The sequence below is a fragment of the Punica granatum genome, chromosome 2, assembly GCF_007655135.1.
Source record: "Punica granatum isolate Tunisia-2019 chromosome 2, ASM765513v2, whole genome shotgun sequence".
Lineage (NCBI taxonomy): Eukaryota > Viridiplantae > Streptophyta > Magnoliopsida > Myrtales > Lythraceae > Punica > Punica granatum.
In genome coordinates this window covers 27,084,210-27,110,874 of record NC_045128.1, presented here as the reverse complement: position 1 = coordinate 27,110,874, position 26,665 = coordinate 27,084,210, and the positions used below count along the sequence as shown (strand labels likewise).

General features: G+C 37.5%; 2 protein-coding genes, 2 long non-coding RNA genes and 2 other non-coding genes across 6 annotated transcripts; 3 read left to right on the top strand and 3 right to left on the bottom strand.

The window, feature by feature from the left end:
* The first annotated feature begins 5,991 nt into the window (after positions 1 to 5,991).
* On the top strand, positions 5,992 to 6,064 carry TRNAE-CUC. Its single transcript has one exon. It is a non-coding gene; the product is annotated as a tRNA-Glu (tRNA).
* A 755-nt stretch (positions 6,065 to 6,819) lies between these two features.
* Positions 6,820 to 13,331, top strand: LOC116197409 (MACPF domain-containing protein At1g14780). The gene is made up of 8 exons (XM_031527556.1): positions 6,820 to 7,247; positions 7,397 to 7,638; positions 10,720 to 10,921; positions 11,002 to 11,076; positions 11,325 to 11,508; positions 11,734 to 11,903; positions 12,100 to 12,164; positions 12,442 to 13,331. Exons 1-8 carry the CDS (start codon positions 7,011 to 7,013, stop codon positions 13,070 to 13,072), a joined length of 1,806 nt encoding a protein of 601 aa, XP_031383416.1. The 5' UTR covers positions 6,820 to 7,010; the 3' UTR covers positions 13,073 to 13,331.
* Positions 10,462 to 11,471, bottom strand: LOC116197410. The gene is made up of 2 exons (XR_004155032.1): positions 11,333 to 11,471; positions 10,462 to 11,159 (listed from the first exon to the last, which is right to left on the bottom strand). It is a non-coding gene; the product is annotated as an uncharacterized LOC116197410 (long non-coding RNA).
* Positions 11,508 to 12,576, bottom strand: LOC116197411. Its single transcript, XR_004155033.1, has 2 exons — positions 12,439 to 12,576; positions 11,508 to 11,627 (listed from the first exon to the last, which is right to left on the bottom strand). It is a non-coding gene; the product is annotated as an uncharacterized LOC116197411 (long non-coding RNA).
* A 1,552-nt stretch (positions 13,332 to 14,883) lies between the features above and the next one.
* Positions 14,884 to 14,969, bottom strand: LOC116198346. Its single transcript, XR_004155281.1, has one exon. It is a non-coding gene; the product is annotated as a small nucleolar RNA snoR53Y (small nucleolar RNA).
* A 6,515-nt stretch (positions 14,970 to 21,484) lies between these two features.
* LOC116194580 (adagio protein 3) lies at positions 21,485 to 26,657 on the top strand. The gene is made up of 2 exons (XM_031523429.1): positions 21,485 to 21,935; positions 24,585 to 26,657. The coding sequence occupies exons 1-2, from the start codon at positions 21,634 to 21,636 to the stop codon at positions 26,194 to 26,196; spliced, it is 1,914 nt and encodes a 637-aa protein (XP_031379289.1). The 5' UTR covers positions 21,485 to 21,633; the 3' UTR covers positions 26,197 to 26,657.
* Positions 26,658 to 26,665: the final 8 nt, after the last annotated feature.

Genomic DNA, 26,665 nt, shown 5'->3' with positions numbered 1-26,665 from the left:
AAAGACATTCAACAGAATGTGAACGAAATGCTATTCGCTCTTGCAAAATTTTCCCACTTTTCACATGGAAACCGTATGAACAAGTCCAACGTAAGTCGTTATATATTCTTCAGTCCCACAAGCAACGCGTCTAACTAAATATGTAGGTAAATGTATTGGCGTTGGTTTGGGCAATTTCTCTCAAGAGACTGATCACTGCACCTGGGACAGTCAACGTAGACTCCTCTGATTAATTGTCTTACACAGACATCCTACTCTCTTTTTTAAGTGATCAATAATATGCTTGCGCTTTGTGTGGTTTTTAGACCAATCGTGACATATGGAGTAACTTATTGAAGTAGAACTAGATATATATCAATTTTTGGAATTTGCAAATTAATAATGGCCTTCCTCCATCAAATTACATTGAGGAAGATGATTGGTCACACAATAGATAGAATGGAATAGTATTTGCTTTGATTATGCAGGAACTCATGTTGTATTCCGTGTGTTACAAGGTTACTTTCATACATTTATATATTACCATTCTTATTGTAATTATTTATATTTTAAAAGACTAAGTTTCTTATTAAAAGTACTTATATTTATTAATTACTAATTTAAATATTCGAACAACAATCTTCGATAAAATTTGGGTATTTTTGGGTAAAAAAATTGAAATTAGTTCAACCGATTAAATAGGGATTGTACAAGTGATTCTCTTATACTACGTGCATAATGTATACTAGGGGTGTGCACGGGTATAGAGTAGACCCGGAACCGGTTGGACCCTATTCTAACGGGTAGGTTCTGGGTAGTTCCAACGAGAAACAGGGTAGGGTCTGGGTAGAAAAATCGAGAACAGGTGAAATCATGTTCCCCGTTCCTGTTCCAGCTAATAGGATACCAGAATCGGAACCGGAACCGGTCCCTAAAACCCTTGAACAGTTGGACGCATGTGAGCCCCCATACTAACTGCTGCACCTTCTCTCCACCTACCACTCATTCAACGCCACATCAGCAATAGGCACTACCAAATCAAATCCAACGGTCCAAACAGAAGTCCATCATACGCTAGCGTGTACCTCTCGCACAAGATCGCCTATCCATCTTCTTCTTCCCTCAGCTTCTTTCTGCGATCAGTCACCGTATCCTTCAGTCGTTGCCCCAATCACTCTCTCATACTCTACTCTCTCTTCTCCAACTCTTCTCAACTGCAATAGCGAAACTTACGATGCTCTTCGCTCTCTTTGTGCTCCTGACGATCGCGGTCGCCGTCCGCCTGACAAAGGACCCATCTCTTGGTGCGTGGAAGGGTCTACTGTGACCCCTACAAGGCCGACTTTGAGACCTCCACCTCTACTTACATTGCAGGTACACACACGCACTTTCTTTTTCTCGATCTGACCAGATCTTTCGTTTCCTGTTCAATTTCTCCCACAAAGTAGTGAGATTGGTGATTGTTCACTTCCCGCTGGACTTGCAGACTATAGATCTGCTTCAAAATAGGCGTCGATCCGGTCGCTAGATCTTAGGATCCGTTAGATCTCTCTTGTTGTTGCTTTTGGTGGTGAATGGTTATGTTTGCGTTGAGCTTTTCGTCGGCGCATTAGATTTGCTCATTCGCAATCAAGAATTATGGATGTATGATTCGATTTGGTTTCTGATTTGTTGTTGCCATGCGATGGTGGTAGGGCTCCTAAGTGATTGCTTTGGGTTGTTTGCTTGTCCCACAGGTACCAACTGCCAAGGTGAAGGTTGAATGTAGGTACAGACACCATGGCAGATGTCGAAGCTTCTGTCCACTGTGTCCAACCCTATGTAGTTTACATGGTACCCGAAACATGTGGTGTACCACAGGTTCCGAGTAGGGTCCGGTTCCATATTCTAAAAGGGTAGGTTCTGATTCTTAAATTTCGGAACCGATATTTTGCAAGGTAGGGTCCGGATACTATAAAAAAATGTAGGGTACCCGGATCCGCACAGGCCTAATGCATACCATTTGATTGTTAATGCATATCTATCACATCTATTTAGTTCAATATTATATTACAAATTTCATTTTCATTATGTTTTTGAAGATAAAGCTCACGACATCCTTGCTTACAAATATTAATATTTTTAAATTATGTAATTATTCATACCGATCATTTCTTTCATTTGACCGTAGATTTAAAAATATTAGTATTTTGTGGTGATTTATTTGGATTATATATATATGATCATGTAAAATTGTCACTGACCTTACAAGCAATAGAGCTCATCTTCAACTCAAAAACTCAAATTAATATGTTGTGGTAGGCTTTTATAAATCCATGGATTTTTAATATATTTTTGATGTACAACAACAAACTCTCAACACCTACTGTAATGTAGCAACACGTGCCACGTAGGCTTGAACACCCACCCTCAGGAGTTGGCCATGAGCCGGGTCATTCTCATGCTCGGGATATAACCATGAGGTGCTTTTTCTTCTTTCACATGAGTGAGAGGAGTTGTTGGCTTTTTTCTTTTTTTTTTGGGGGGGGGGTGTGGGGTGGGGTTTAATTGATGGTGAGAAAGCGTCTTTCTCCATACTCAGACTATTTTGACCACGAGTTTCACACTCAGGGCAAACTAACATATGAGGCTTTGGCTATCTTGAATTGGACCTACTATGTTGTGAGCTTATAGGGATTGATGAATAACCTATTTTGATACCATATAAAATTTTCATCGTCCCTCACAAATAATTAAGTTATCTATAACCTAAAAGTTGAGGCTAATAGATTTCTAACATCTTATAAATTCATAGATTTCAAATCTATTTTCTAATGTGGGACAATAAACTTTGAAATATTTATCATTTCTTATCACAATTACTCATATTTTTAGATTTGCTTATTTTAATAATAATAATAATAATTTATAATAATGAATAAACTTTTAAAAAAAATATTTTATTAAGTTAGATTATTTTTTTATAAGTGTGTTGATTAATTTGGAATATTTCAGCTTTTTTTAAACTAATGATCGTATTACTATGTATTTTGATTGATACATGGTCTATATATTTGACACATTTATGATAAAATTTTAGTCTAGAAATTTCTTATATAAACTTGATTTACATTTTTATAACTAACTTTTATGTTATCCTCATCTCAAATAACCAATTTTAATCTTCTTAGGTAAAATTGCACCTTATAGCACAATTGGGCGAGCTCTTCCATGATGCAACACAAATGAAAATAGTTTCACCATATAGCATAAAATTTCATTTTCTTTACACCCCATAGCAAACCGTTAGAATTTCATCAAATAACGAATGGATTGTTGGTGCGATTTCATTCTCAGAGAACTCGTGCACAAGTGGACGCGTGTGAGGGAGTTTTGCACAAATAACAATTTGAGGTGTCATCAACAAATAAATAAAATAAAAAATAATATAAATTATAAAATGGGATTTGGACCCAAGAAGGGAGTGAGGGTGCCATCACCGAGCCACAGATTGTGGTTAATGACCGGCTCATCCCACGTCAGCAACTTCGATCAGCGGGTCACAATTCCTCACCCCCTCCTCCTCCCCCCCCCCCCCCCCCCCCCCCCTAAAAATAATAATATAAGAATGAGAGATCACAACGGCTGGAATCTCTCAAATTAGAGGGGTGGGGACGCCTCTGCAGGGCACCAACCCCCGTCGAGGTTTGAATCAACCGGCAATCGGGGGAGGATGCCCCACACCTTCTCTGATCCTAGTCCCATTTTCTCTAATATAGTCAAACGTTAGGGATTTGATTTTAAAATTTAAAACGTTATGTTTTCTCTTGAATTAAGCCAAATTATTAGTCTGACTATTAAATGCTGATGTGGCTCATCCGGCGCCGCATTTTTACCCATGTGGTAACTGAAAATAAATGAAAACTCAATATTAAGCCGTAGTAATGGCTGATTTACAACTATTTATTTTTCTTTTCCTTGTCCCTTATTTAAAATTCTCATTTATTAGGATAATTATTATTGAACAATTGTTTGTTGCTTAATGAGTAGTTTTAGAATTCTTGGCAATTGAAAGGTGGTTTTACCAATAGTTTTAAACCCGCGCTCCATATCGGGATGAAGAAAATTATATTCTGAATTCCTGTACTGATTATATTAGATTCCAAGTTGTTATGTTTTTCTTAAATATTTGATAACTTACTATTTTAGCATAATCTCGACTAATGTTTTTCAATATTACTCAATATTACTTAAATATTTGAATAACTTTTTTGGAAGAGAAATTATTGACTAGCATAACAAAATTGAACGTTGATATTCTTATTTACCAACATACTAAATTTTCAATACGGCTAAATTTGTGGCATTAGATTTGACCATTGAAAACTGTCGGGTCAGATTTTTTTTTTGGTGTAAACCCTCATATTCGAAAGCCAATTGAGTCTCGACTAATCCAGTCGAGTCGAGTTGGCCCAATATTGGGTTAGATTTTATAAACAAACTTTGTGCACCATTAAATCTAAATATATATATATATATATATATGAAAACGAAATGCGCCGAATTCTCATGCCGTCACCTCATCAAAATTAAAGCTGCCTTCTCTCAAGTTGCCACATCATCGAAACTATCTTGTTAGGAAATGGAACTCTACTCCATTCCAACTATATTTATATATATTTAATTGGGGTTATAATAATAAGGTGGGGGAAGAAAATAAAAAAAGTAATGATTGTATTGTTGAATTATGGGAAAAAGTGAGAAAAAATAATGAATAGTTGAGAAAAAGTAATGATTATGTCGTTGAATTGTGGAAAATGTAATAAATAGTTGAGAGAATTTAGTATTAAAAATTGAATTGAATGATTAAAAAATTAAAGAAAAAGATAAAAGTAACAATTATGTTGTTCAATTCATGATAAATGAAGAGAGTTAAAAAAAATCTAAAATCAAACATGTCGAGACTGTAGAGTTTATTTTTAACTCTACTTAACTCCACTTATTCAATGCAACAACGCAATTATTACTTTTCTCTTTTTCTTCAATTTTTTAACAATTCAATTCAATTTTTAATACTAAATTATCTCCACTATTTATTACTTTTCTATAATTTAATAACATAATCATTACTTTCTCTCAACTATTCATTACTTTTTTACAATTTTTCTCATAATTCAACAATTCAATTAAATTATATATATACATAGTTAGAGTAATCCCAAACAAGGTGTAAGTCTTTTCATGTCGACATATCTGCACCATATATATTTTTTTAACTTTTTAAAGAATTTTCAATCACATAGTTTCAATATATAATTTCCTCTTCATATATAACTTTCTACTATTAATATACCAATAGTTTATACTAAGAAAATTTTGTTACATGGAAACATATAAAATATGAAAAACATATATATAAACGTGTATAACATACATAATATTATATATATATATATTTATGACTTCAAATATGTATATGGTTAAGGAAATATATCTATATGTATATAAACAGAGATCAAATATATAATATAAATATTAGGAAAATCAATCTTTTTCATAAGTAGTGAAATATTTCGTTATGTTTTTTATGAATATAATATATATGTGTAATAGATATATCATGCAAAGGAAAGTGATGTTTTCCTCGATCAACTTCCTAATTTTCTATTTTCATTCTATAATAAAGTTTGAGTCACGTCTATATATTATACGTAAACCTTCCCGAATCAAGGGATTTTTTCATACGGTCCTTCAAAACTATAAGTTTTTTCTTCGTTTTTTTTTAATATTTTGTATAAGAATTCACATTATTTTCTACGTAAACTCTAAGGACGTTGTCCCCTGAGAGCTAAATCCTACATCCCTCGCTAGTGTCATGGTTTAAAATTGATAATATGAGATGAATATAGATAGACATGAGAATCCCTGCTGATGAATGGACTCGAAAATCTCTCGATTGTACGTTGTAACAAATGTAATGTATGCTGCCGATAAGCCCCTTTAAAGTAAATAAAGACTGGCAGGAATACCAAATCGGTTGTAGTCTAGTTGGTTAGGATACTCGGCTCTCACCCGAGAGACCCGGGTTCAAGTCCCGGCAACGGAATCACATTTTTTTTCCCCCCAAGAGGATGAGAATGATTCCGTTGTGAAATATAATTCCAACTCGTGTGAATGCTCAAAAAGGATTTTCTCTAGTGCCCTCAGTATGTGGGGTTCAGCCTCGTCACCGTTGGATACGTCTCGAATTTCATTCACTCATTTGGATTTTAGTCCATCTTATAATCTTTTTCATTTTCATTTCAGTATGTACCATTTTATATCTGTATATTCAATGTACCCAAATTAATTTAGAATGGAGTCGAATTGCTGACTAATTCTCCCATTTTAAAATTTTTCTATTCACATTACTCGAATTTAAAATCTTAATTAAAAGAAATAAGTATAGAATTATTTTAACCAGACTGATGTCCTCCATCTTCTGAATTTTAAAGAGACCGGTCCCATTGATTTTGTGAAAGGGATTGCCCAGGGATTTGATTATCACCTGACCCTACTTTCCTATCATCTAATCTGTCAATTTATTCCTTTTTTTAAAAAATTTTTTTTGCCATAGTCTCAGTCTTATCCACCATAGGTGATTTTATATCAGCACTAATCAGATTGGAATATACAGACAAACGGGTGTTAATTAGCCGTTCTAGAAAATATTATTATTGGAACACAATTTTATAGATTATTTCTCACCACGTCATGAGAAGATGAAATCATTTTAATTTCCTACAGTCATTCAGCGTTCTTACATTAATTGTTCCGAATATACAAATGGAGGGAAACTTCCTAAGTCTCATGCCATTCTTTTATCCTCTTTTTCCAGCTTGTCATATATACACACACACACACATCCAATGACCGGTCAATACATATATACCCAGTCTTGGTTTTCTCCTCCAAACTTGTTCCCTCTATTCCCTTCTCTCACCAACTATATCTTCGAGGCTTCAATTCTGCAAATAATAAACATCTCCACCAACTCTCTCTAAAAGATAGAGATGAGCAATGGAATAGTAGAGAGGGCTCTCAGCTGCCTCGGAAAAGGATTCGACTTAACTTCCGATTTCCGGCTCAAGTACTGCAAAGGCGATGACCGGCTAGTCCTGCTCAACGAAACCAAGAAGAAGACCCTGCTCGTGCCTGGCTTCGGACCCATCAATGATGTCCCGATCGACATAAGATGCGACAAGGGTGATAGATGCCGCTACCAATCAGACATTCTCGAATTCAACAAGGTATAGTATTTAGTAGTACTCCTCGACTAATCAGCCTTCCTTCGGCATCTTGTACAAATGGTCATCTTCTTCGATCAAAAACGTTTAAACAAAATTTTCCGGTGTTCTGGAATCATACAAGCCTCTGATTCTGACTTGGTTTCTGATAGATGTCTGAGTTTTTCAACCAAAAATCATCGGTGCCCGGGAAGGTCCCATCGGGACTGTTCAATGCGATGTTTGGCTTTCCGAGCAACTCGTGGGCCACTGATGCGGCTAACACCAAATACTTGGGACTCGACGGCTATTTCATTGGATTGTTCAATCTCCACATTGACCGGTACCCACTCGTCCTCTCTGATGAAGTCCGGAACGCGGTTCCTTCTTCTTGGGATCCCTCAGCTCTTGCAAGGTACTAACAACATCTCCCTGTCCCCCTATCCCAGTTCTTTGCCTTCGTATATCTAATAATTAATGCGTGGGTCGTGCTTACATGTACGGAATCGATCAAGATTAAAAACATTAATCGCAGCCGGTGATATGTTGTATACGTTCGATAACGCAAGAAATTGCTTTGTCTGCGTCGAGCTTAACGAGCCTGTACGGTCTAATATGTTGACTTGTTGAAGGTTGAACATCGAATCTCTTTTTATAACTGGGTTCATATTAGGAGTTCATGGCCGTAATGCTTCTCCATATTCTCAAGAGTTGACTTTCACTGTTCAAACTTTTATTAACCAATCAAAAATTAAATTATCATGGGAATGAGGCGTTTGGGTTCAGAGTTAAACTAAGTTTGATTTTGATTTTGATTTTGATTGTGAAAAAAGACAAATGAGATGGTATTATAAATTTGACTTGGGAAACGTGTGTTTTTGTTGTGTAGTGGGTAGAGTTAAAATTAAAATCATAATTCTAAAATCACATCATGAAACCAAACGGATAATTGGTTGTTCTGGGAGTCCGCTAAAGTAGCTATAATAAAGAAGAGTTAAAAACAAAATATATTCAATTACTAGGACTATTTGTGCCCTTTAATTAATTAAATTTCAGAGATTTTATAATCAATTATTAGGACTATTTGTGTCCCTTTAATTAATTATATTTCTATCTCTTTTATGGTGAAACCTACGGGCGGAAGGGAGAAAAAATATCTCCACCTGATATACAAAAACTTACTGACAGTAAAGACTTACTGACATTAAAGGTAGTTAATAATCTCCTAAATTATATCAATTCCAAAGATACACATATCCTTGATGTCTTTGCATATACAATACAAGGATAAAGTATATACAATATATGAATCTCAAACTTTCAGTTTATGATATAATTGGCAATCCCATATTTTATTGAAAATCTAGAAATTAGTATTATTACCTTTCAATTTTTGAATTAAATGCCCTTTCATTCTCCAATACCTAAAGTTATTAAATACGAATCTTTTGATTGATAGACACTGAATGAATATAAATGTGCATAGTAGGAAATACTTAGAAATTTGATTTAGGGTAGGGAAAACCAATAAATAGGTAAATTGATTGATCTAATAAGTGCACAAATCTCTGCTTGTGAAGTTTCGCAAATCGTTTTCAAGGGGAATTGTTGCTTTTTCTTTTTTGAATTTTTTCCCCCCAAAATTAGCTGAACCACCCAAATTTCCCTGCCTAGCTCTGTTACCCACCGACCACGATTTTCATACTTTTCTAACCTTCATGACAGGGAATACAATCGAACAATAAGTCCCCGCCGCCTAGGTCGGCTAACTCTAGTGAATGGAAAGAATTGCATCTGGTCGATGGGACTTATGACCGAACCAATCGTACTGCCCATCTGATAAAAACTGATCGGGACATATAAATGTTGAAAATCTTTTAGATGTGGCGTGGAACATTATGCAATGCAAACGATGGATGGTGGTACGATGTTCTCTATTCCTGTCTCTTAAATGAAGCTCTCCAATTTTTCTTGGTCTGACCAATCATTTGGGGTAGAAATAGAGATTTGACTCGGTCCATCCCCATTTCGTGAAAGAACAAATTAGTCAACCCAATCAACGGCTCCTCAGATTCGCTGGGAATGATGCAAGCATGACCTCTAATTTGATCTCCACAAATCAGACAAATCATTTGACCGACCCGGCTCGATAACTGTATTAATCGAGGTCCATTAGGATTTCGAATATACGATACACACCGGGGAAAATAAAAAAAAATCAGGACTATTAATATTTAGAAGTGTCCTCCCCTAGCCCTTGTGATATATGTCCTAAAACTAATGGCGGGGTTCCCCTATTCAACTCAACCCAAGCCTGTTAAATTTCCGTATTAACTCTTAACGATATTTCGGCTGATTCATAACATATGATCAGAACTAATGGTTTTCTTCGGAATGTCTTTTGTGGTTTTTTTTGGGACATTGTGTTTCGAGGGACTTGAACAATTGATCTTTGACATTCATCGCTTGATTAAGTTGATTGAAAGAGAAGTCTCTCTGTATAAATTTCAATTTGGAAGAGTCAAGATGATCAGTTGCCATTTCAATATATACATTTAATTTAAGCCCTAAGGTCAACATGATGAAATTCAATCTACTAATAAAGAAGTTGAGGAGTTTGAAACTCGACCTACAAATTACATCCCCAGATATGAAAATTAGAACAAGAAACGAAGACTTACATCCTCCTCTGGAGCAGTTGATCAGACAAAAAGGGAAAGCAAAATGAACCTTAACAGTCAAATAGATTGAAAACAACCGCGGGCAGTGTGGAAACACTCTCAGAAAATAAAAACAACCGCGGGCAGTGTGGAAACACTCTCAGAAAATGCTTTCTCTTGTTTTCTGAAAATTGGCAAATACACACACCCACTGTTTTCGGTTTGCACTGCATAGTACTCAAAAGGCTAATGGCCCTGAGTAATCTAAAGTTTGAGTCAGATCAGCACACAAGTGATGTCCCTTTTAGAAACCGCACATTATTGTTTTAATTTCACTTTTCCTATCTTTCCTCTATTAGCTTAGACTAATTCTTACTTTTGAACCTGATCGTGAAGTTCTGAAATCATGCAATGCAATACTTGTAAAATCTGCAGCAGTTGCACCACACCCCTTCATTTCCTTTTTACTTCTTCCTTCTTTTTCTAGATTACAAGGAGGATGCATGGACTTATATAAAAGTGGCAAAAAAAGTCCTATTTATGAGAGTCGAATGTAAAACCGTTTTGTTCCGAATCAATGGCCTACAAAACTAAAGACCTGGCCTACAAAAAATCAATATACAACGTCATATCAGTCTCATGCTAAAGTTACATAACTCGGTTAAAGGCTCGCTCATAGCCGCGAGATCTTATAATATCTGGTCTTGAGTATGTCTGATCACAAAACTAGTTGTCATATTATTCATCCATATGTAGTGTGGGGGTGATCTTTCACTAATTGAAACTAATTCATCATATAATTTGTGTTGTCTACAACTTTTACCGGGGGAGTGCAGATTCATCGAGAAGTATGGAACTCACGTAATAGTGGGAATGACCGTAGGAGGTCATGACATCGTATTAGTGAGGCAAGACAAGTCATCGAACATGGCCCCCACAGAGCTGAAGGAACACCTTGACGAACTTGGAGATCAACTCTTTAACGGGGCCTGCACCTTCTCCCCGCTCCACTGCAAGTCCAAGGAATCCAAACTCAAGGTACTCAGTGTACAATTCCAACTTCATTAATTGGTCCCACATGACTGCGAGTGTATCGTAATTATCCGTCAATTGTGCAGACACCACGGGCATTCAACGTTTTCGATTCACAGCCACTCGCGTTCCGTGACATCTCGACAAGCGGCCCTAAAGATGTAGGTTCGGTCATCATTTGCTTATTTATGTGGCGGCATTGTTTCAGCTCTCGCACTCGTCCACTGTCAATGCATGAAGCTCCCTACATAAAAATGAGATCAAAATTAATAACTAAATTACTGGAAAAACATGTTGATCGACAAAAGATTTTTATGATCATTGTGGATCCATATGCATGACGTTAATGAAAGATTAACAATAATAATTAGGGTTGGCTGTAAAGTAGGTGAATTTTATTGTTGTGCAGGGAATTACAGTGAAGTGCTCGAAGAGAGGAGGCGATTTATCGTGTACAAGCCACTGCGAGTGGCTTCTAACAGTTCCGTCCAAGCCTGATGCGATTCACTTCAGCTTCATCCCAATCACCTCTCTGCTCAAAGGCGCCCCCGGCAACGGTTTCCTGTCCCATGCCATCAACCTCTATCTCCGATGTGAGTTCCTAACTTTGATCACCTCATTACCATAGAAGCTGGATATTGACTTGCAAAGAGATATTGCATTCGATATAGCTATAGCTTCGACATATAAGAAGCGTCCTGCCAGATTAAGCCTATAAAAAGTTATTTGGATTAGTGTAACTGTACTGGACTCGATTTTTGTGTTATTTTTTAACTAATAATGTTGATTTTACGGCATGGATGATTTTGTACATGCAGACAAGCCACCAATAGAAGAATTGCAATACTTTCTTGACTTCCAAACGCACAAGCTGTGGGCCCCTGTCCACAATGACCTTCCCTTGGGTCCCACTACCAATAGGGCAGCCAAATTGCCTTCTCTCAGTGTCACCCTAATGGGCCCTAACCTCTACGTAAACACTTCTATGGTACGTATAATACAGGGGACATATTACCCAAAAAAAAAACAAAAGATGCAAGGGATAATTTTTTTTTTGTTCTTTTGGGAGTCTTCTCCAAAATAAAATGAGCAATAATCTAATATTCTTTGCTCTCCCATGATTTGGAATTTGACCAATTTCTAATCTTCAACACCTAAATTATTTTGACTATGATTTTGGTCAGGTTGTAGTAGGAAGTACGCCTGTGACGGGGATGAGGTTATACCTCGAGGGCATGAAATGCAACAGGTAATACCATGACGAAATATTAATTAAATGTATTCATGCTATGATTTTATATTAAAATGTCATTTCAAAAATCTGTCATAAGATTGTAGATCGTTTGAGATCATGTCGTTCGGTCATGATTAGAATTTATTCAAAATTTTATTGGGGGGGGGGGAAAAAAAAACTCGAGAGGAAGCTTTTGCAAATTGAGAGGGAACCAATTTGACCGTTTTCATCAGCATATGTGAAATGTCATGTTCTCCAAAGTAAATTTGCTGTTATCAACTAAATGTACCAGGTTAGGAATTCATCTCCAGCATTTGTGGAACCCGCCAACAATGCTAGACGACAAGGTCGATCCCACGCCAATATGGCAAGGATCAGAGGAGGTATCGAGCAGTCAATACTTGGAAGGCATACAAGGGAAGAAGTTCTCACACATCTGCACTGCCCCAGTCGAGTTCGAGCCCAGAGGCCCATCGTACGCAAAGGACTCTGCCTACATCGTCACGGGCGCTCAACTTCACGTGAAGAAGCACGACTCGAAGAATGTCCTTCACCTCCGGCTCCGGTTCTCCAGGGTGTCCAGCTCCTCCTTGGTACAGTCTAGCTGGGACAGGGGAGCCGCAGAGATGTCCCAAAAGTCGGGATTGCTCTCGGCAATAGGCACCTCGCTGACGGGAAATTACAACCCGGAGAAGAACAAGAAGAAAGAGGCTTTGATTAATATGGATTCCAGTGTTTTCCCCACTGGACCGCCCATGCCCGTACAGACCCAGAAGCTCCTCAAGTATGTGGATACGTCGCAACGTTGTCGTGGCCCGCAAGATAGTCCCGGGCACTGGTTGGTCACTGGAGCTAAGCTGGACTTAGAGAAGGGGAAGATATGTGTACATGTTAAGTTCTCTTTGTTGAATATGTGCTCTTGAGGACTATAGGCATTAAGCAACAAAAAAGGAAAAAAAAAAAAAAAAGACCATCGTTTGCGCAACATTACAAATATAAATTTTTTTGTGTCAATTAAACTCTTTTTTTTTGTTTTGTTTTGGCTGAATTGTACCGATTTCGGTACAATTCATAATTTGGAAAAAGGTTGTAATGAGAGCATCAGCAATGGCGAGGCCCAAATCCCACTTACCTGAGACCCAGTAATTTGTCATATAAGATGAAATTGGGACATTCCGCAAATTGGGCCTCACTCTCACAATGAATTGTCGAATTGATCACAATTGTCCAATTATGGCCCCACCATTTTTGGTTTTTTTTTTTCACATTAAACTGATCGATGACCAGAAACCACAGGGGAAGGGGAGGAAGCAAAGAACAGAGGGGAAGGGGAGAAGATGAGCGGCGCCTCTCGATCACACACCACCAGCAGCGGCGTGCTCCACCGAGGGTTGCTCTGATGCCCTTTTTTCTCACCTTTTCCACCAAGAGCCGCAACCATCCCGAGCTCCTCCTGACCGTCTCCTCTTCCTTCTCTCTTTACTGTCTTCCTTGGTCAGAGGTTAGGCGTCGGGGCGAAGGAGGACGGTACGACGATGATTGGTGGAATTAATACGGGAAATCGATATCAGAGAAGCTGGGAGGGAGCTTCAATGGCAATGTTGAGTTTGTTGAGAGAGAGAGAGAGAGAGAGAGGGCGTGTGCAGGAACGGGGCGAGGAAGAGGATTAGGCGAGTTCGAGAGAGAGAAGATGAGCGGCGCTCAAATGGGCCGGTCCCGGAACAGAGGGACCGGTCCAGTTTTTCTCTGCTCCCACAATGGGCAGAGGGACATTTTCTCGGTCCCAAGTGCCATGCGGCACAAACTGGGACCGAAAAATGGGCCCATTGTGGGTGCTCCGAAGAGCGATTGCATTCAATTGACCTTCTCAAAGATTACTTAATAGTGAAAGGTCCACTGATATGGAGCCGTGGGTTTTACGAAGAATTCAATACTTCAAACAATCGAGAAGACAATCATCAACCGTGAGCTGAGAGTTTTTAAATGAAAACTTCTCATAGGCACTTGTAACCCTCCATTACTCAATGTTCGAATTCTCGTTTCCAGTCGATAATATATTGAAGAATCAGCATAAGCACTGACACTATCAGTATATCCTCACCAATTTCCCAGTATAATTAGCAGAAATCGGTGTTCCCCAAGCTTAAGTCAAATGGCACATAACTAGCAAATATTTTTAACAGAGACGTAAAGGAGATTTGGATATATTCATCCGTATATATTTTTTTGCTACTTGATAATACATTTAGTTTTTATTGATTTACCTCTCCTCTCTTTCTTCTATTTACATACTATTTATCTCTGTCTCTCTATCTTCTTCCATCTTTTTTCTTTCGTCTTCCTCATAATTTTTTTTCTTCCAATAATTTTATGTACAAAGTCTCTTGAAAGATTCTAACATGACATGTGATCAAGTGACACACCGCGCGACGGGCATAGGATGGAGACCACTCCCAAATTTAATTGTGGAGTGCATCCAAAGAAGTTCACTTTTTAGTGGCCATGGTCTCGTATTTCATCGCAACATATCTGAACTGTATTTATATGTGCAACCACCTTTACCATGCCGACCATTTTATCTATAGAATGAAATGGCAACAATAGACATATTTCACACTTCTCTACGTACCCAAGAAATGAAGGAAGAAGAAGACTCAAAGAGAATAAAGACTGATGCAGTAAGCACATGATATTACGGCAAACGAATGAGGAGACTTTTAACTTGTGGAGTATGAGTTCCTTCATAAATTAATAGAGAAAAGAATCAATCCTAGAATTGATCAGCACTAGCATGGTCTGATATTAAGCATCATAGGGAACAAATCAATTATTGATAATTGGATGTGTATATACATATAAAGGGTCTCTGTCCATCTTTTTCTTTTTATTAGATTTGATTGGGCCTTCCTTGCCTTTTTTTGGCACATTTTCTTCTCATTGCTTGAACCCTTCCCTTCTTTCATTTTACTTTATCCTCCCATCTCAATTCGCATCTCATCTCTTCTCTCCTCTCCCTTCATAGCTTGAAGTTCAGTCTTAGTATTCCTCTATATTAGTAGAGATAGATTGATATATATATATATATATATATATATATATACATACACACACTAGGGTGGGATACCCGGACCTTTCGAAAAGAAAAATCTTTTTTATTATAGTAGTTTGTTTAGCAATACATTTCGATTGATAGTAAATGATCCAAAATTTTCAAAAGATTATATTAAGTAATATTTCATGTTGTACTAAAGCTAACATTTCTCCCACAAATCTTAATTTAAATTTTTAATATTTCTAATTACAAGTTATAATCGCGATAGTGGCCTATTGATTTAAATTGACATAATTTACTTGCAGTAGTTATTTGAAATCACAAAAAGCATTTCACAGTCATGAACAAATGCAGGCATAAGCAAGAATTATTGTCAATGGGATGAGGTTTCTTGTGTTCCACCAAAAAAATAAGGTATTTTTAATGTCACAAATGAAAAGAGACTACTTATGGTGATAAATTAAAATAGACTTTGCACTAATATAGGTCGGTTTGGTTTTAAGTGATTCTATATATGTTCCAATTAAGTAAGGTATCGAGTACGAGTCTTGTGATTAGGAAAAAACCACGATCAAGAGAAATTTATCCCTTAGTTGGTTGGCCTTACTCATAGAATAATTAGATCAATTGAACTTTTTGATATACCACATAATGCACAATGTTGAAAATAATGTGTACTTACAATAATAAAGAAATTAAATTAAGTAAGTTATCAAGTGAGAGTCTTGTGATTCGGAAAAAGCCACAATCATGAGAACCTTATGTTCTAGTTATCTACCAACTGGCCTTGCTCACACATAAAATATTCAAATCCATTGAACTTTTGAATATCACAAATGCACAATATGTGTACAATTAATTATAATATAATTAACAAATACTTATTTAGAAAAAAGATTGGGATGAGAGTAGGAGAAGCCCACTTACTCTCCCCCACAACAAGATGGACCAGTTTTTATGTTTTTATTGTTATTTACTTATATATAATAATAGTTAGGACCCTCCAGTCCAATCCAGATCCCCAAGCGTACACGTTCAATCCAATTGGAAAACATGATGAAGTCGATTTTCGAGTCAAAAAGTCGACTACTTACCGCGACATGCATCCCAGTCATCCTGAAGAAGATTTTCACGGCCGGGAGGATCCATTTCACTTGAGAACCCTCATTAGTCATACACTCTGATCACCCTAAAAGCCTTTAATCGCACTCGAAATCAAACTTTTAGAGGTAAAAGAAAGAGCTTCAGAGTTTGACGAGAGACAGACGATTCGTCTTCTCCCTTCTCTCTATTTGGGTCTCTATCTTCCTTTTCAGATTTGCACTTATTATTATTTTTTTAATTTTAAATTTTGATTCACACTGTCACACTTTTTTCCCGCTTCAAGATTTTTTTACTTTAAAATTCACCTATCTTAATTCAAGTATTGATATTTTCGACCATGCATCTTCGTATTGACGTCCGGTCTGGCCGGTGGACAAGTTAGATCACTTCGATATCAAACCAAACTCAAATGCTCCGAGCTCGACCCCTCCCCTTCCTCCCTCATACCTCCCGGCCTAAAAGTTCAATAAAGTCTACTAGGGAAAAGCTCGAGTCAAGCAACATAGCTACCGCATTCAAAGTTCAAGGATTGAACTCAAAACCGAAGAGGAACTTGAATCACATGTTGGAAAATTCTCGCTAAATTCCTAGCTGAATTTGGGAAATGTAGGATTGCCCTAGACAAGCCAATAGAACTAAGCATGAGACCTTTGCTAGAAAGGCTGAAAACTAGTCCGTTTGGTAATGAAGTTAAACTTAACTTAACTTAATTTCGCTTTAATTTTCATTCAATTCAACAACACAATTATTACTTTTTTTTTTCAAATTTTCTCTCATATTTTTTTTATCTATTATTACAACTAATTTTTCAATATTAAATTCTTTTAACTATTCAACATTTTTTTTCTCAATTCAACAACACAATCATTACTTTTTTTTATTATCTATTTCTTCAATTTCTCTTACATACTTTTCTCAATTACTTTTACTTTCATCTCGTCAAATTTTACTAAATCAAATTTGACTATATTACAAAATGCAACATTAGTATTCTGGCCATCTCAAGTGGCGAGTATCTCCATTCACGCCCACCACCTCCAGCCTCGACTCTAGGATCTCCTCCCCCACGGGTCTCCAACTTAGGTAGCGCCAGCAATCTCCGGTCATCGTCCTCTTCATCATTCACCCTCAGCTTGTGCCCATGAGTTTTTTATTTGGTTGAACCGGGGCATTTGAGTTCGATTTAATATCGAAACAGATCTGGCTCATTCACGGTGTTAGACAGAGCAACGACGATAAAATGTGTAGTTGAAAATATGGATAGGGAAATTATAGGGTCCTTAAGGAAAAACAATTAGGATATGTGCATGGACTTATGCGAGGGGATTTAAAAATAACCGTGGTGGTTATTTTTGCTACCAATCGTGGTAGCATCACCATTATAAATTTAGATAAATAAAATCATCGTGATTTCATTTGGTTTTCCAAGTCAAGTCAATCCATCAATATTTTCAAATTTATATGAGATTTTGGGCTGATATAAAAGTTTTTTTTTGAATGAGGATTCGAATTTTGCCCAACTAATCACAGTCTACACAAAAAAGAAAGCCCTACTAGCCCACGGGATAAGTAAATTCGGTCATAAGCTGTGTAGGGTAACTAAATAGGGAGTATTCTTTTGCATGACTTTCGAGAAAAATAAAGCCCTATTAGCCCACGGGATAAGTAAAGTCGGTCATAAACTGTGTAGGGTAACTAAATATGGAGTATTCTTTTGCATGACTTTCGAGGTAACATGAATATGGAACTCCCTCAAGAAAGTCACACCTTTTTACTGCTAGCCCAATCCCATTGGGTGCGAAATTAAAACACCATAAGATGAAAGTTAAATTATTAATCAACTAATTAACATTATATGGTGGCTCTTTTAATTTTTTTTATCGTCTTTTCTTGCACTTGAGCGATCAAAAAGTTTTGATCCCTTCTTCTACCAACAGCTTAGCATGTTTACCGAAGAAGTAATAAGTCAAATTTATTTTGATATCGTATTAACAATTCTTGCTGATTCCTTTATAATCAAAGATAAAAAAAAAAATTCCAGTAGTAATTAATCGCATTTCTCTTTCTCAGCAGAAGGCCCAAAGAAAGGAATTATCAAGAAAGTCTTGACTACAGCGTATGGGTACTGATGGGTGGCTCGATTCTTCGAGATTGGTGACTAGGCCATAGGTTTCATCAAGAACATTAACTTCCCATAGTATGTGTTTAAGAAGCCGTGGATCCATACGAGATCGGATTTGGCACGATCAAATATATGCGAAGTTTCTTGAAGATCGATCCCTAGTGTTGTAATTTTCAGCTTGAACTTCCTTCAATTGAGCTCGTTTCGACCACAATTCTTCAATTGACCACCTCGCCCGCCCACTTCTGCGTGTCTGTTCTTCGATCAAAAACGAATTTGACGATCACCACCAATATGATCAACACGTTGAGATGCGAGGAAAAGGGTGGATAAAGTTAGTTAATTTATAGATCAACTTACTTTTATATTTTTTAAAATTTCAGACTCGAATTTCTCCTAAATTTGAACAAAAAATTAAGGGATCGGCTCTATCTGAAAATAATAATAATAATAACGTGATTTTATTTTTTAAAACTAAAATGTATGATATTTTTCATATACATTTCCTTTTATGATTTGAGGGTATTTTTTGGGGGAAAATTTTGAATCTATCTATCTATTATAGATAATTAACTTTGGCTCCCTAGTATCGTGCAGTAGGGGGTTTCATGAAATGATATTATGTCACATCAACATTTTCATAAGTTTAGAAGACTCTCAATGATAAGTCCTTCATATTCATGTATGTAGTTTATAAGTCCCAAAAATAATCAAAAAAAATTAAAGAAAGGGAATAGAAAGCATAAATTTGTTGGTATTGTAATGGTAGAGAGATGAATAATTGCGTGCACTGTTTCATGTTTGAAACTCTTCATTTAACTTTCCTCATTTTTTATAATTCTTTTCCCTTTTTTTTTATACACAGTAATTTAAAAATTCTCTCATGAGAATTTCGGGTTCCTTCAATGAGGGGTTTCCACATAAGTATTTTTCGATAAATTCTCAGTTTGTAGTTTATTGTCCATTCATGTTTCATATCAATGCATTTTCCAAACTTTTTAACATTTTTTTAAGTTCATTATAGTGATAATAATTTTAACCATACGTATTTCTAGAAAACATTCTTATAGGTTGAGTAAGTAATTTTCTTTTACATATTCATGGGATATTATTTAATCAATTCGAGCTTTTAGACAAATATCCTATCCTCATTAATCTATATTTCGCGTACTTTGATATGATTATTTGGTTGAAATTTACAATTATATTAACATATAAGAGATTCCTCACGTAAAAGTTCATGTTTTTTTAAAAATAACACTAGGCAAATTAATAAATTGAAAAATAGAGTAAAGAGCCTACAACAAATTGAGAAAATATAAAAATACAAAGATTATATCATAACAATACTATATTTTCACATTTTTTTTCTTCATATTATTTTCCAAAAACATTTTTTCTTTATATTATTTTTTATGGGTTGATTTCAAAAATTCCCCCATAATTTGCATAGTTTTATATGTGATTATTTAATATTTCATTATATATTTCAATAATAAATGTTTATCTATATGCAATCAACTGTTCATATATAATTAGTATTAGAAATTATTATCCGTTTAATATTATACATTCGATGCCATCTACGTTATTATTGAAAATGCAAATTACAAAGTATTAACTAAGATCGTAAAAAAACAAAATTACGTACAATCAAACTACAAATAACTATCAAAATAGTTTTCTCGACTAATGGAATGAACTTACAAGTCATCTTCACTATCTATCTATCTATATATATATATATATAATATTGCATGTAATATTAATTAAAGTATATAAATAAAAAGTCCATGCAGTGCGCTGGTAAGCGGCTAATTTATGTTTAAAAATGCGTTAAAATAAAAAGAAAAGGAAAAGTAAATAAATAAAATAAAAGTGGCCAACAGCACCTTCATTTTTTAGGAAGAAAAAATGGGTTCCGCATGGCCCATGGGATAATAATCCGGTGGATTCCCGCCTCCCTCTCTCTCAGATATAGAAAAATATCTTCCTGACAAATCTATGACGTGGGCGCTGGAGAGTGACCAGTTCCTCTCCCCCAAGATATTTTCCCTTGGAAATATCTGCGCGCCACGTGTCTCCACGTGCACCTACGTGGATGTCCCTCCAACTAGCCCCTGCACTTCGTTTAAATCACAAAACTGCCACCAATACAGGGACTGCAGTTAGGCATCGTCACCCTCCACCCTCCCCCGTAATAAAATTCACCTAGATCTTTCACCAAAAAAATTTACTAGATAATGTTCCATCTTTCACGAAAACTAACTCCATCAGCACGTGCTAGATTATTCCCACGTCCTTATAGTTTTTTTTACCCAATTAATTTTCTTTTAAATAATAGCAAATACATTGTAATTCATTTTACAATAAATATTATTTATATCATATCGGTTCTATTTAAAGACGCTTCTCTACTTTTTCTATAATGAATATGAAATCGTAATCATTAAAATAATTATCTTTAATTACTTTTGATAAGTAATACTTTTCCACGAAAAAATTGTTTGTAGAATCCACAGAGGGTCTCTCCTTTCACAAGTGGTCAACAATATCACTAACATATGCTTTCTGAGACTTCAAATCCAGAAAGCTATCATTACTCAGTTTCTCTTATAATGAGAAATCTATTATCATCAACAACCATCAATACATCCCATTATTAACCTTCTAATACAAGCAAGAGAGTTTGTCTACATCGGACACGACCTACACACATTCATTTTTTAAAAGACATCTTCACGTAAATGGTGATTCATGTTTTTATATACTTGTTGTTTCCCTCATTATGCGCTCTGCCAACACTGTCTGTTAACTCAAATGCAGAATTATCGATACCGGCACCGTCAAAATAATTTAAATCTTATCAATTTTATATGTTCGATGTAATGATGGTCGCAAGTTAGCACATGATTTCTTAGCTAAAGCAATGAGCTGTAGTAAGTTTTGTTCTTTTAATAATGCAAAGGCAGTGTTAGGGGCATTTCCGAAATTTCAGCAGGAAAGCATGACCATTTCGGTGGATGTCTGTCAACGGAAGCACGACTCCACCAGAAAATCTCCCACAGCCCGCAGCACAGCTCACCGACCGACCCCACCTTCCTTCTTCTTCTTCTTCTTCCTCCTCTTCCATTCTCCCATCCTGTCCGAGCGGACGCATTAGGCAGCTTCCGACCGATTTTGTGGGTGAAGCAGTGGGAATCTCTATGGCCAAGAAGGAGGCAGAGCTCCATCAGAGCTCGGGCAAGCGGCAGAAATGTAGCAGGAGAGGCGATTACAGCATGGTAGCTGAAGAGGAAGAAGAAGAAGATGAAGGAGAAGTAGGCGGAGAGGAAGAGGAAGGGGACGAGCTTCCGCTTAGGACAGGGGGATTCTTCTTCTACCCGACGTCGCCCACTTCCTTCGTGGTGTCGGATGCTCAAGAGCCGGATTTCCCCATCATCTACGTCAACACCGTCTTCGAGAACTTCACCGGGTACCGCGCCGATGAGGTCCTCGGTCGGAACTGGTAATGTCCTTGTTCTTGTTCTTTTGACTTTTATGGGTGGTCGGATTCGGTTCTGCTTCAGAGTTTCCGTAATTGTTTACTTGATATCTGCTGGAACTTTGGATGAATGTATTGGGTTTCTTTGTCTAGTCCCTTCGGGCAGCGATGTTCGGGTGGAAGTTCGGCACGTAGATGGGTGTTCATAGCAGTAATATAGAAACATGCAACAAAATTCTGTTTTTATTTCGGGCAAATTTCCTTTTAATGGAAATGTATTGGTAAAGAGGGTTTGCTATCACGGGTAATATAGTATTGTATGCAATTAACAAATCCTACAGTGTTATGCCTACGAAGTACATGTTTTTATGAGTCTCGAGGTTGTAGGGAGTCTTGCAGAAGACATTCAAGCTCGGGCAGAGTATTTGTGGGATTGAAACTTTCGTTAGTAAAGATTCAGAATTGTGCTTCAACTCTTGTAAAAGCAAGGAAGTGATAGATATCGGCATTAAAGATCCTCAACATCTTTCTGGAGTATTTTTCTGGATATAAGAATATAAATGCATTCTGGGATTTTGGTAAGTTAATTCAATAAATTAACTAAAATTTAGAAGATGGGAATCATAGAAAGTTCACCTACGTGGCGAGGACCGGGAGGAAGTTCACAGTAATTCAATTGAGAGAAGGCACTAGGAACGTGTATCATTTAACTGGTATTCACTTTATTCAGGGTAGAATTACATTAGGGATGACATCTTAACTGGTCGATGTTAAAGAGAAGACGGCGTTTGTCATTGTAATGAACCTGATGGTCTTTAAAGTTTGGTCTTAGGTGTCTCTGTCGGTATGTGGTTAAAAAAAAATGAAGAATTAAATATAATCATCTGATCAATCTCGTTTCAATATTAAATTGGTTTAAGAGAAGCTAAATTTAACACTTCATTTGATTTATAGGTTGCGAATGATATACATGTGCAAGCTCCTACCTGGTGTTTAGAGAAAATTTCATCTCTCATGACTAGTTAGATTCAATTCTGCGTTGAAAAATTTGTGATTGATTATCTGTCATTACTGGAAAATTGAAAGGTTGTTATAGGTTATCTCTTTCTCTTGGGTTACGATGTTGGAGTGGGAATTTGAAGGAAAGATGGAAATGTATTGGAACATTTGGAAAATGCTGGGAAATTTCTTATTCTTTTTTCTTTCGGGGAAATTATTTGTTGTCTGTTCGGTAGAAATATTGCTGAAGGAGTAAGATTAAATAGGCTCGGTGGATCTGAAAACGATCTTGGTTATTAGAAGAATGGTTGTAGTGACTGAAGATTCTACTAAGTTTTACAGACATACCAAAATTGGTCAGTGTTACATGTGGAACTAAAGTTTCTATGGTAAACATAAAGAATTTACCATAACTTGTTTGCTGACTATTTTGGATATTAAAAATTCAGATATCGACATTTATGGTCTCCAATGTTTTCAGGAATGTTGATGTATAGGTGAGAGTAAACCGGCTTGTTTGATTTCAATTAGCTTATCTAGTTACTGAATATTGTTTTAGAAGCCCCAAAGTGAGAATCATGGGAAATTCACCATCAAGGTGGCAATTGGGAGGCGAGATTAGTGTAACATTATTGAGAGTTTGAGAGAAGCCTTCTTTGCTCCAGATAATAGTACATGGCTGGTAGAAATTTCACGAGTTAGGAAAAAGGCAGAGTTTGTCGTTGTAATGAGTTGCTAGCTATCAAAGTTCTTTGTACCTTTTAGGTGTTTCTGCCATTAAATTGTAAGGACGAGTTTCTGTTTTTTGGCCAAAAGGTTATAGGATGAATTTGGTTGAAGGTAATCTGCCGATCATTATTTCCTTTTTCACTAGTGAGCGAACAAATAATAGATGATTCCAATTTAGTAACGGTTGGTGGATGATATATTTGTTGTAGCTGATACCTAGGTGTCAGGAGATTTTTAACCTTGAGTAAGACCTGCTCCTAACTAACTGATGCTGCATATTGCAAGATCATACTACAGTTTTATGATGACGTTGAATTTTGGAGATGCCCAAATGCATCATTGATGGAATTAGAGGCAGCCACAAAATTATATCCTAAATAATCGAATGCTCTTCATCATTTTGAAAGACAACTTCATTAGTAACATTGAAAGGCAGGTGAGGAGAGTTTGTTGATTGCAGCTCTGAAGTTTGTTCTTCAGTTTTCTAATTTTTTGCAAGGGTAGTTGGAAATCTGGAAACAATGGTTTGATATTTGTCGTCTCTGCTGCACTGTTTGCCCTCTATGATGGTATGGGACTTCTACTGATGGGTCACGTGATTACTATTTTACTGCTTCTATACTGTTGGATTGTGTTCACTGCACTGGGAACAGCCTGGGGTGCTGTGATTTCAAGTCATTTCAAATGTTATGTCAAGGGTTTGAAATGGAAACACGGAATAAGGCAGGTTTCTGCTCTGTTTAACAATTCTGGTATAATTTTCATAAAGTTACTGTTTTATGGTTTTTCACATGCCACATATAATTTTTAGTACTCTATTTTATTGAGCTGTTCTGATAGTTCGAACCATTAATATTCGAGGTCATTCTGTATTTTCCTTTTGTATAAACGCTTATATTGATATATCATGTCTTTGACTCCGTGAGTTTGGTTTTTTCTTTTCAGCCGGTTCTTGCAGTATCGAGATCCTCGTGCTCAGAGACGACACCCTCTAGTGGACCCTGTTGTGGTTTCGGACATTAGAAGATGTCTCGAGCAGGGAATAGAATTCCAAGGCGAGCTCCTCAACTTCAGAAAGGATGGTACTCCACTCGTGAATAGACTGAAACTTGCTCCCATACATGACGATGATGGAATAGTCACCCACATAATAGGCATCCAAATTTTCTCCGAAGCAAAAATTGATCTCAACTGTGTATCATATCCCGTCTTCAAGGAGAAATGCAGTCAAGAGTACGATCAGACAGGTGAATTTACTCCTAGGGATGGATCTTCACCATTGATGCAGCAGCATCAAGAAATTTGTGGCATTCTCCAACTTTCTGATGAAGTCTTGGCCCACAACATATTGTCCCGCTTGACCCCGAGGGATGTGGCATCTCTCGGGTCGGCCTGCCGGAGGATCCGACAGTTGACAAACAATGAGCATCTGAGAAAGTTGGTTTGCCAGAATGCGTGGGGAAGAGAGGTAACAGGGACACTTGAACGGATGACAAAAAAGTTGGGATGGAGCCGCTTGGCTCGAGAATTGACCACTCTGGAGGCTGTGCATTGGAAGAAGTTCACTGTCGGGGGAGCAGTGGAGCCCTCTCGGTGCAACTTCAGTGCCTGTGCAGCGGGAAATCGGCTTGTGCTGTTTGGAGGAGAAGGTGTGAACATGCAACCGATGGATGACACATTTGTTTTGAACCTTGATGCTGCCAATCCTGAATGGAGGCGTGTTAGCGTGAAGTCTTCCCCTCCTGGGCGCTGGGGCCACACTTTATCGTGCGTGAACGGGTCTTCATTGGTTGTGTTTGGAGGGTGTGGAAGGCAAGGGTTGTTGAATGATGTGTTTGTGCTAGATCTGGACGCTAAGCAACCAACATGGAAGGAAGTCTCAGGTGGGGCACCGCCGCTGCCGAGGTCCTGGCACAGCTCATGCACAGTGGAGGGATCAAAGCTGGTGGTCTCGGGTGGGTGCACTGATGCGGGGGTCCTCCTGAGCGACACCTACTTGTTGGATCTCACCATTGAAAACCCCACATGGAAAGAGATCCCAACCTCGTGGGCCCCACCCTCAAGATTGGGTCACTCACTCTCGGTTTATGGGCGAACAAAGCTCCTCATGTTTGGTGGTCTTGCAAAGAGTGGGCACTTGAAGCTGCGTTCAGGTGAGGCCTACACCATCAACCTTGACGATGAGGAGCCACGATGGAGGCAACTCGAGTGCAGCGCGTATGGTGGTGGCGTTGGGGCACAGAGTGCTGTGGTCCCGCCCCCAAGGCTCGATCACGTGGCCGTGAGCATGCCATGTGGCAGGATCTTGATATTTGGCGGCTCGATTGCAGGCCTCCACTCGCCCTCACAACTTTTCCTTCTTGACCCTTCAGAGGAGAAGCCATCTTGGAGGACTCTCAATACCCCGGGACAACCACCAAAATTCGCTTGGGGCCATAGCACCTGTGTCGTGGGAGGCACGAGGGTGTTGGTATTGGGAGGTCACACTGGTGAAGAGTGGATACTTAACGAGTTGCATGAGCTGTGCTTGGCCAGTAGACAAGACTCGGACCCTTGATCTAGCTTGCTTTTTGCTCCATCAGGAGAACTTTATTGTGATGCTCTTAGTAGTTATGTTAGGTATTGGTATGCCATGAACTCGTTTGACTTTCTGCCTGTATAAAAGGTCTGCGAGAATGGGGATCTCGGACCATTATGTTGCCGATGTTGTATGGTAGTGTAGATAAAAGCAAATGCTGATTTTGATGATTGTAGTGGTTGTGATGCTTTCGGCATTGGGTCTGATGGACAACTAGGTCACATGTCAGTGTGAAATGTGTAGACAAAGTTAGCTGTAGCTAGGTCACATGTCACTGTGAAATGTGTAGACAAAGTTAGCTGTAGCTATACTGTTTTCTCCACTGGACGACTCTCGGTGCGTTCATTCAATTTAGTACATCTGCTGTCAATTTAGCTCCATCCTGTCAGGCATGCTGTGTCTGGTACTCCTGATATGGATGATTTGAAATTTTCATGCAAGAAACAGA